Source organism: Eubalaena glacialis, chromosome 18 (assembly GCF_028564815.1).
Source record: "Eubalaena glacialis isolate mEubGla1 chromosome 18, mEubGla1.1.hap2.+ XY, whole genome shotgun sequence".
Lineage (NCBI taxonomy): Eukaryota > Metazoa > Chordata > Mammalia > Artiodactyla > Balaenidae > Eubalaena > Eubalaena glacialis.
This window is the reverse complement of record NC_083733.1, coordinates 56,791,450-56,800,793: the sequence shown is the minus strand read 5'-3', so window position 1 is coordinate 56,800,793 and position 9,344 is coordinate 56,791,450. Positions and strand designations below refer to the sequence as shown.

Below are 9,344 nucleotides of genomic sequence, written 5' to 3'. Positions count from 1 at the left end.
GATTGGGCGGGCGGGAGGCGGAGTCCGGGGCGGGGAGGGGGGGGGGGTGCCGGTTTGTTGTGGTCGCCATTTTGTTGGTTGCATTACTGGGTAATCGGGGCCCTGGCTCGCTGCGTCTGCCGGATATCTTCAGCCAGTGGGCAGGACTGAGCTCGGGCTTCCCGAGCAGTTTGAGTTCCCTTGCCCGCGCCCTCAGGTAACGACGCGGCTACGGGCGGGGCAGCACGCGCTCTCGGGAGGGGGGTAGTACGGGACCCGCCCTGCCCGCGCCGCCGCGAGATTTAGCATGAGGCCGAGGGAGAAGAGGAGGGGGGCGGTGGGCAGGTGCAGGCCTTGCCTGGCTATTCTTAGTCGGATTCCTGGAAGGGGCCGAGCCCCGAGGTAGCAGTCTTGGGAGGGAGGCTGGGAGGGGGTAGCCGGGCCTCACTCCCGCTCTTTGTTTGGGCTCGGCTCCGCCGGCCGCATCCTCGTCGCCTAGCAACAGCTCTCCTGGACTGTAATTGGTTGAGCTCTTGGCAGTAGCAGCCAATGGCAAGGTTGTTGCCATCGTAGGTGTGGACTGCCAAGCTCTGTCCGGCCCCGCCCGCCGGGGCCAGCGGAGCCCCGGCGGGCCTCCAGTGTTGGGGGGCGGGACGCTGGGGTCCCCTGGGGCGGGTGGCTGCGCGGGGCGGTGCTGGCGGGGCGAGGGTTAACCCGCCCCTCCCCCGTCCACCTGCTTTCCCCTTCCCCCGCGTGCCCCGGGCTGACCCTCGTCCCCTCCTCTCCCCGCCCTTGGCGGGGCGGCGGCTGCTGCTGTTGTCACCCACCGAGCCGCCTGTCCCGCTTGTCCTCCCCGCCGCGGGGCTTGCCGGGCCGGCCGGGCCGGGACAGGCGGCCGTCTTCTCACCACAGACACCGCCGCCATGCTGGCCGCTCGCCCACCCCACTGGGGGCCCCACCGCGCCCCAGCCCCCCGTGGGCGCGCCAGCCCCGACCCGGGTAGGGGGTGGGGGCTGGGAGAGAGGGTCCTGGTGTGGGAGGGCCCCGAGGAAGAGATTGTTTTGTGGGGGAGTTCCAAGAGAGGAGGGGTCGTGGAGTGGCAAGGCTTGGCATAGGGGAAGAGGATTGACATGGGAGAAGGCCCGTGGGGAGAGGATTTTGGTGTGATAGATGCTCTGGAAGGGGAGAACTCTGTGATATTTGGGGAATTTACCTATGGGGGCCTTCTAGGAATGGGCACAGTTGTGGATTGACCCTGGTGTAGAGGAGTGACTGGAGAAAGGGCCCTGACAGGAATAACGATTAGGGAGGGTGGGGGTAGGAGCCAGGGTAGGGGAGACAAGGACCATCCACTCTAAACCGTGGGAAGGAACGCCTCCCCCTTGCTTCCGTCAGAAGGAATGGGCCTTGATTGGGGGTGGGCGGGGGCTTGGAGTAATGTGGGGAAGGGCCCTGATGTGGCATGGGGGAACTGGAGTATGGTTTGGGAAATTACGGAGGGGTGGTCCCCAGTGGGAGGAAATGATAGGGAAGAGGTCTTAGCACCATATGGGGAGGGTCCCCTGGGAAGGGTGTACCCTGGTGGGTGAGAATGCCATAGGGTTAGGACCCTGTTATGAAGGGGTCCTCAGATAACCTTGGTGTGATCAGGAGGTCCCTGAGGACCCTGCTGTGGTTTGGAGGGGGCCCAGAAGACTCTCATGTGGTTTGGGGGGATCTACCAACTGGGAAGGGTAGATCTTGAAGTGGAGGGACCTTGCTGTGGTAAGAGGTCGTGACGTTCAGGGAAGACTACAGGATGGTGGGATCTTGTGTGAGGGGCCCTGGGGAGGGCCGTGAGTAGAAATGCAGAGAGAAGAGTGAACCCTACTCCCTGTACTGTCTGTGGTTTCTCTCCTCTTCCTCTCCCGCAATTATTCGTGTCTTTCTGTCCTTTCCTGTCATGGCCCACATCCCTGCCTGGCTCCCAATCATTCCCTTTTCCATGTTCCTCTCTTTGTGCTGCCTACTTCATTTATTTTGTAATCATTTGTTGGGGACTCCGCTGTGCCCCCCCCACCACTTCTCTCTGTCCCCTCTCTTCATTGCCACCTGCTGCCGTGTCGTACCCTTTTCTTCCTCACTCTGTGCCCTGCCTTCTCTGTGTTGTCCTCCTCTTTCCCGCTTGGTACTGCCCAACACATCCCCTTGTTCCATGTTGTTCCCCCGCCTCCCGCCCGCTCTCAGGTCTCAGCGGCGGTGGCAGCCGAGGTGCAGGATGCGAGAAGGCGCCCCCCGGCCGGGCTCCCGCTCCAGGCCTCACTCCCCTGCGGCCCTCTGAGCCCACCATGGCCGTCCCACCGGGCCATGGTCCCTTCTCTGGCTTCCCGGGGCCCCAGGAGCACACGCAGGTACGCGTCCAGCTGGATCCTCACCTGCCTGGGGGTCGGGGGAGGCTGGGATAGAAGGATCTTGGGGCCAAAAAGATGGTGTGGTTGCCCAGGACAGTCTCCCAGGAGCATGAAGGGTGCCATGGGAGTGGAAGGTATAGAGCAGTTGCTGGCGGAGTCGGGGTTTGGAGAGCCTGGGTTCAAATCCTGGCACCACGGTTATATTACTTAGGTTCTCCGTGTTTCAGTTTCCTGGTCTGTCAAATGCGGCCTATAATGACACCTACCTCACAGGGTTGTTGTGAGGATTAAACAAGTTAATGAAATGCAATTGGAAATGCTGAGAACAGTGTCTGGCACATAGCAAGCACTCAATAAATGTTCATTAAGGGAAAAAAAAAAAGTCCAGAGTGAAAGATCTGGAGGGGTTGAAAGGGAAGAAGGTTGAGCTGCAGGGTCTTGGAGCCAGCAAGGCCTGGGGGCACAGGGTAAAGACCTCCAAGGGTAGACTGTTAAGGCTCTAAACTGTAGAGCTTGAAGCAGGATGGAGTAGGAGGTCCAGGGTCCTGGACCCAGATCCAAGATCCTTAGGATGAGAAAACTGGTCAAAGATGCACAGAGTGGGGGGTGAGGGTTAGGAAGGCCCCAAGGGATGAGGATAAAGCAAGATAGGGAGCTCCTCAACATGGGATACCCAAAATGGATGGTCTCAGGTGAAGGATTGGGAGGGTCAGAGCCCAGGTTTTCTATCCGATCTCTCCCACTGAGGTGTTTAGAAAAGAGTAAAGGTATGTGATGAAAGATCAGGGGTAAATAGTTCATTCACTCAGCAGATTTCTAACGAACACCCACTATGTGCCAGGCCCTGCTCCAGGCACGGGAGATAAAGCAAGAGCAAGATAAAGTTTCTGCCCTTGGGGAGTTTCTATTCTAGTGGGGTCGTCAGACAGTGACCAACTAAATAATGTGTGTGGAAATGATGAGCCAGCTGCCCATGCAGTTCTCCCCCTTGAGGTCAGAGGTGAAGGCCTGTGCTCAGTGCTCACCCGTCACCCCGCCTCCCCCAGGTATTGCCTGATGGGCGGCTACTGCCGCGGAGGCTGCCCCTGGCCTTCCGAGACGCGACCTCAGCCCCGCTGCGCAAGCTCTCCGTGGACCTCATCAAGACCTACAAGCACATCAATGAGGTGGGCAGGGGGTGGGGGACACCGGCTGGGTGCTGAGGGGTCCTGGCATCGGTCACTCACCAGTCCTCATCTCCCGGCCGGCCGGGCAGGTATACTATGCGAAGAAGAAGCGGCGGGCCCAGCAGGTGCCACCTCAGGACTCGAGCACCAAGAAGGAGAAAAAGGTCCTGAACCACGGTTATGACGATGACAACCATGACTACATCGTGCGCAGTGGCGAGCGCTGGCTGGAGCGCTATGAGATTGACTCACTCATTGGCAAAGGCTCCTTTGGCCAGGTGCGGGATGCCCCCCACCCGACCCTGATCCAGGGGTTAGGAGGTACGGGCACCCACTGATATTGACCCACACAGCCAGTGGTTCAGTGGCTTCAAGTTCCGTGCTGGGCCACTCACCCCAGTGCAATCACTTGGTTACCTGTGCCTCAGTTTCCTTTTCTATAAAATAGTGCAAATAACAGGACTCTCCACATAAGGTTGTGTTATCTCATGTCCAGTGTTCACACTCGTGTCTGACTGTTGGTGAACACTCAAATTGAGTTATTAGTGTTACGGTGATATTGGTGGGTCTCCTTACTGGAGGGAGAAGAGTCGCGGTACCTGGCTCTGTCCTCCACGCCCCCATTCCCTCACTTTGTGACATGCCTGTGGTCACAGGTGGTGAAAGCCTATGATCATCAGACCCAGGAGCTGGTGGCCATCAAGATCATCAAGAACAAAAAGGCCTTCCTGAACCAGGCCCAGATTGAGCTGCGGCTGCTGGAGCTGATGAACCAGCATGACACAGAGATGAAGTACTACATAGGTGAGGCCTGGGGCAGAGCTGCCTGGGGATGGGGCACCCTCGGTACAGGAAGGGGCTGGTGTCTTCAGGGCAGGGTTTGGTCTGTAATTCCCTGACATCAGTGATTTCTCCTGCCACTTTCAGGATGTCTACCCTATTCACATGAGAACGCTGGTCAGAGTTTATCCCGTGCTCACTAAGGGTCAGGCTCTGTTGTGAGAACTTTACATAAATTCACTTGTTTAACCCGCACCGCAGCCCCATTATCATTGCCCACAGCTTGGAGATGAAAAAACAGAGGCACTTAGGTGCTGTCACTTGGAGAAGGTCGCAGTGTTTGTACTCAGTAGAGCTATAATTTAACCAGGCAGTGGACTCCAGAGCCTTTACTCTTAACATCTATGCCAGTCTTTTTCCTCTTTCCTGTACTGATTCCTCTTAGAAAAAGCAAGTGGATTTAAGGAGTGTGTTTCTTTTAAAAGGAAAATATACATCCTTACAGTAAATGGAAAGCAAGCATCCCTTGTCACAAAAATAAACAGAACTGAGACTAAAACAATATTATAAAATTAAATGAGGAAGTGTAGGATGGTGTTAAAAACCCATCAGCACCAAATGGAAACTTTCTCTTTGGTTTAATCAGGAAGTTTGACAGAGACTTGAAAAGAAAATTAACTTCCTGTGTGAAACAAGTTATAGACATATAAAAACATCCTGATTAGCAGCTGGTACCTGTGGGCACGCCACAGTTTGGCCTGTGCTCCAGAAGCAGAGACACAGATCTGGTTCCAGCCTCTCTCCTTATGAGCGTGGGCTCCAGGCCGCCGCTGGCCCTCTCTGAGCCTCAGTTTCTTCTCCCTCGGCCCATTTCCGTCCTCTTCCTGGCAGTGCACCTGAAGCGGCACTTCATGTTCCGGAACCACCTGTGCCTGGTGTTCGAGCTGCTTTCCTACAACCTATACGACCTCCTGCGCAACACGCACTTCCGTGGCGTCTCGCTGAACCTGACGCGGAAGCTAGCGCAGCAGCTCTGCACGGCGCTGCTCTTCCTGGCCACGCCCGAGCTCAGCATCATTCACTGCGACCTCAAGCCCGAGAACATCCTGCTCTGCAACCCCAAGCGCAGCGCCATCAAAATCGTGGACTTCGGCAGCTCCTGCCAGCTTGGCCAGCGGGTGCGGCCCCGGGGCGGGGCCAGTGGTGTGGGTGTGGCCAGACTGTGGGCGGGGCCAACTGGTGGCCTGGGGCCAAGCAAGGGGCGAGGCTAGGAGGGGTTGGGATCGTAATGTGCAGCTTGAAGTGGCCGATGCCTGAGGGATAGTGCTTGGGATGGGGGTGTCTGCGGGTACGGAGGGTGGGGCCAGTGGGTGAGGGAGAGGGCCACAGGGTATACAGCCGGAAGGAAAGGGAGGAGTGGAGCCTGGGAGAACAAGCCAGTTTTGAGGCTGCCAGATTGTACGGGGGGAGAGGGGGAGTTGGGTGGCTTTGAGCCTGGCGTGGTAGATTGCAAAGTTTTGTTTACCCTGTGCTCTTAAAGCTGGGGATGGAAGGGGGTGGGGCTCTTCAGCTTTGCAGCTTCCTGTGAGCTGGCATTTAAGATGATGCTGGTAGTGGTTTGAAAAGTGTCCAGTTTGGGAGGGTGGGAAGGGCCTAGGTTTACAGACTCCCAGCCTCTGGTGACCAAGAGGGGCTCAGGATCAGGCCAGCAGAAATGGAGATCAGGATCAGATTAGGCCAGCAGAGACTCCTGAAGCCGATGAATAAGATAGTGGTAGTGACTCCTGGAAAGCTGGTGTTGATAACATCAGGGTTTGGAGACCCCCGTCCCCAGTTTTGGGGGCAGGAGACCTGTCCTTAGTCAGTCTTCCTAGCTGTGTGGGTGTCACTGGTACGAGTCCGGGAGGCGGGACCTCTGACTATTGCCCTCTCTCCTCCCCCAGATCTACCAGTACATCCAGAGCCGTTTCTACCGTTCTCCCGAGGTGCTGCTGGGCACACCCTACGACTTGGCCATTGACATGTGGTCCCTGGGCTGCATCCTGGTGGAGATGCACACTGGAGAGCCCCTCTTCAGTGGTTCCAACGAGGTGTGCTCCTGAGGAGGGGGTGTGCTGGAGGGGGTGGAGGCCTGGCCGGCCTGATGATCCTGACTGCCTGCCTGCTCTCAGGTGGACCAGATGAACCGGATTGTGGAGGTGCTGGGCATCCCACCAGCCCCCATGCTGGACCAGGCACCCAAGGCTCGAAAGTACTTCGAGCGGCTGCCTGGGGGCGGCTGGACCCTGCGAAGGACAAAGGAACTCAGGAAGGTGCGGCCCCTGCCCCATGCCGCTCCTCCTACCCCGGTGGCCCCTCACTCTCACACTTGGGGCTCCCTTCTCCCTCTCTCCCTGCTTCCCTGCCCTTGTGTCTTTCCCTTCCTTCCTCTTCCCTCCACCCCGTCTGTCCTTTCCTTCCTCCCCCACCCACCCCATCTCTCCTACTACCCACCCCACAACTCTTCTTAGCTCCTCTCTTTCCACTTTCTCTCCTGTGCCTCTGTTTCCCCGTGTGTGTCTCCCTGCCCCTCCTGCCCACTGACGGCCACTCTCTTGCCCCCCCTCCCACCTCCCCCTGCCAGGATTACCAGGGCCCCGGGACACGGCGGCTGCAGGAGGTGCTGGGCGTGCAGACGGGCGGGCCCGGGGGCCGGCGGGCGGGGGAGCCGGGCCACAGCCCCGCCGACTACCTCCGCTTCCAGGACCTGGTGCTGCGCATGCTGGAGTATGAGCCCGCCGCCCGCATCAGCCCACTGGGGGCTCTGCAGCACGGCTTCTTCCGCCGCACGGCTGATGAGGCCACCAACACGGGCCCGGCAGGCAGCAGTGCCTCCACCTCGCCCGCGCCCCTCGATACCTGCCCCTCTTCCAGCACCGCCAGCTCCATCTCCAGCTCTGGTGGGTGCTCAGTGCCAGATGGGGTAGAACAGGGGTCGGGGCAGCTCTGGTTTGGCCTGATCTGGTGGCGGCCTTGTCACTGGGCCTTCACCTAGAGCTATGAAACTGCATGATCCTCAACTCCAGAATGGGTGGGGTAGGCGAGCTCAGACTGGCCCTGATTTGGTCTCTGAAACTGAGCTTGGGTTCAGATCTCTAAAACTGGTTCTGACTCTTTGACCCCGCAAACTGAACTCTGACCCCTGATCTCAAAATTGGGTCTGATCCTTCGACTGGGTGCTGGCCCCAAAGCCCAGACCTGGGCCTGGACCATGAACCAGACTCAGCCACCTGAAAACCCAGCCCTACCTTTCCTCGCTTAAGGCCTCTCCTCTCTTTCCCTGGCACTTCCAGGAGGCTCCAGTGGCTCCTCCAGTGACAACCGGACCTACCGCTATAGCAACCGATATTGTGGGGGCCCTGGGCCCCCCATCACTGACTGTGAGATGAACAGCCCCCAGGTAATGGGACCTTGGGGACTTTGGAAGTGGGTGGTGGAGTGTCTGGGGCTTCAGGACCTAGGTCTGCATCACCAACTGTTCCTTTGCTCCTTTAGGTCCCGCCCTCCCAGCCACTGCGCCCCTGGGCAGGGGGTGATGTGCCGCACAAGACACATCAGGCCCCTGCCTCTGCCTCATCACTGCCAGGGGCCGGGGCCCAGTTACCCCCTCAACCCCGATGCCTTGGCCGTCCCCCGTCACCAACCTCGCCACCACCCCCGGAGCTGATGGATGTGAGCCTGGTGGGCGGCCCTCCGGACTGCTCCCAGCCTCACCCAGCACCTGCCCCCCAGCACCCGGCTGCCTCAGCCCTCCGGACTCGGATGACAGGAGGTCGTCCACCCCTCCCACCCCCTGATGACCCTGCCACTCTGGGGCCTCACTTGGGCCTCTGTGGTATACCCCAGAGCACGGCAGCCAGCTCATGACCCTGCCCCCTCCCTGGGGCCCCTCCTGAAGCCATACCCCCCCACCCACCCAATCTGGGGGCCCTGGGCTCCCATCCTCATCTCTCCCGTTGACTGGAATTGCTGCTACCCAGCCGGGGTGGGTGAGGCCTGCACTGATTGGGGCCTGGGGCAGGGGTTCAAGGAGAGGGGTTTAGCCTCACCTCCCCACTAAGGACTGGACCCTTGGTCCCTTCTCTCCCCTTGTTTTCTATTTATTGTACCAAAGACAGTGGTGGTCCAGTGCGGGGAGGGGGAGAGTCCCTCTCACCCCAGGGCCCTAGGAGGGGGTGGGGGCAGGTAGGGGGAGATGGCCTTGCTCCTCCTTGCTGTACCCCCCAGTAAAGAGCTTTCTCACATTCCCGGCTGAGCGTTTGCAGGCCCTCGGCTCCCCTCACCCAGCCCTCAGAGGCGTGGTGGGGAACGGTGTTTGGGGAAGGGGTGCTGGAAGAGCTTTGTCGTGTGGGATGAGTCCCTGGTCCCTGGGGAGGTTATGGCTATTGGTGCAGGCATGGGGCTGCAGGAGGTCTGGGGCTGTGGAATCCTAGACAGAAATCCTGGATAGGATGCTAGCCCACACTTGCTTTTTCTAGGGTAAACTGAGACCTTGAAAGGTAAAGGCCCAGCTCTGGCCTGTCTCTGGGAAACATCAGGTTTTGCGCTAATAAGCCAGGGCTTCCACAGAGTCCGCACAGGCATGGCTCATTTTGCCAGGCATCCGGTAGGTGCTGAGTGCATGTAGCAGGCCTTATTGGTGCCACCTGGGGAATGGCAGGCAGGCGGTGGGTACAGAATTTACCCCCCACACGTCTTGTCTCACTCTTCGGAACCACTGTGGAGCAAAGCATTTTAAGATTCTCAGGCAAAAAGATATTCCCGGGGTTCCAGGTAAGTGGGCCTGTTTCCATGGTAATTTGGAAACTTCTGTCTCTAACCGGCCAATCAAGAGCCGCCAGGATCAAAGGGTATCGTCCCCCGCCACCGGGGCGCGGCGCTTCCTGGGAAATGGAGTTCTATTTGGCAATTTCTTCTCTCTGTTTTCGTTGCTGAACTACAAAGACCAGAAGTCTTTTCGCTCACGTGTTTAGGGGCGGGTTCTCAGGTA

General features: G+C 58.7%; 1 protein-coding gene across 4 annotated transcripts; it reads left to right on the top strand.

Annotated features, from left to right (window-relative positions):
- The first annotated feature begins 57 nt into the window (after nucleotides 1-57).
- DYRK1B (dual specificity tyrosine phosphorylation regulated kinase 1B) lies at nucleotides 58-8,522 on the top strand. Of its 4 annotated transcripts, XM_061173414.1 has the most exons (12): nucleotides 736-978; nucleotides 2,206-2,369; nucleotides 3,416-3,535; nucleotides 3,625-3,813; nucleotides 4,192-4,339; nucleotides 5,207-5,493; nucleotides 6,259-6,405; nucleotides 6,487-6,627; nucleotides 6,939-6,974; nucleotides 7,059-7,254; nucleotides 7,648-7,754; nucleotides 7,850-8,522. In XM_061173414.1, the coding sequence occupies exons 1-12, from the start codon at nucleotides 903-905 to the stop codon at nucleotides 8,219-8,221; spliced, it is 1,983 nt and encodes a 660-aa protein (XP_061029397.1). In that variant the 5' UTR covers nucleotides 736-902; the 3' UTR covers nucleotides 8,222-8,522. The 4 variants fall into 4 exon arrangements, with proteins under 4 accessions (XP_061029399.1, XP_061029397.1, XP_061029398.1 ...); XM_061173416.1 differs by lacking the exon at nucleotides 736-978 and adding an exon at nucleotides 58-196 and having other exon boundaries at nucleotides 6,939-7,254; XM_061173415.1 differs by lacking the exon at nucleotides 6,939-6,974 and having other exon boundaries at nucleotides 737-978.
- The last annotated feature ends 822 nt before the right edge of the window (nucleotides 8,523-9,344 follow it).

Coding starts and splice junctions, on each gene's coding strand:
- DYRK1B (XM_061173413.1), top strand. CDS start 903: ATGCTGGCCGCTCGCCCACCCCACTGGGGGCCCCACCGCGCCCCAGCC. Junction 979..2,205: donor GCGCGCCAGCCCCGACCCGG/GTAGGGGGTGGG, acceptor GCCCGCTCTCAG/GTCTCAGCGGCGGTGGCAGC. Junction 4,340..5,206: donor AGAGATGAAGTACTACATAG/GTGAGGCCTGGG, acceptor TCTTCCTGGCAG/TGCACCTGAAGCGGCACTTC.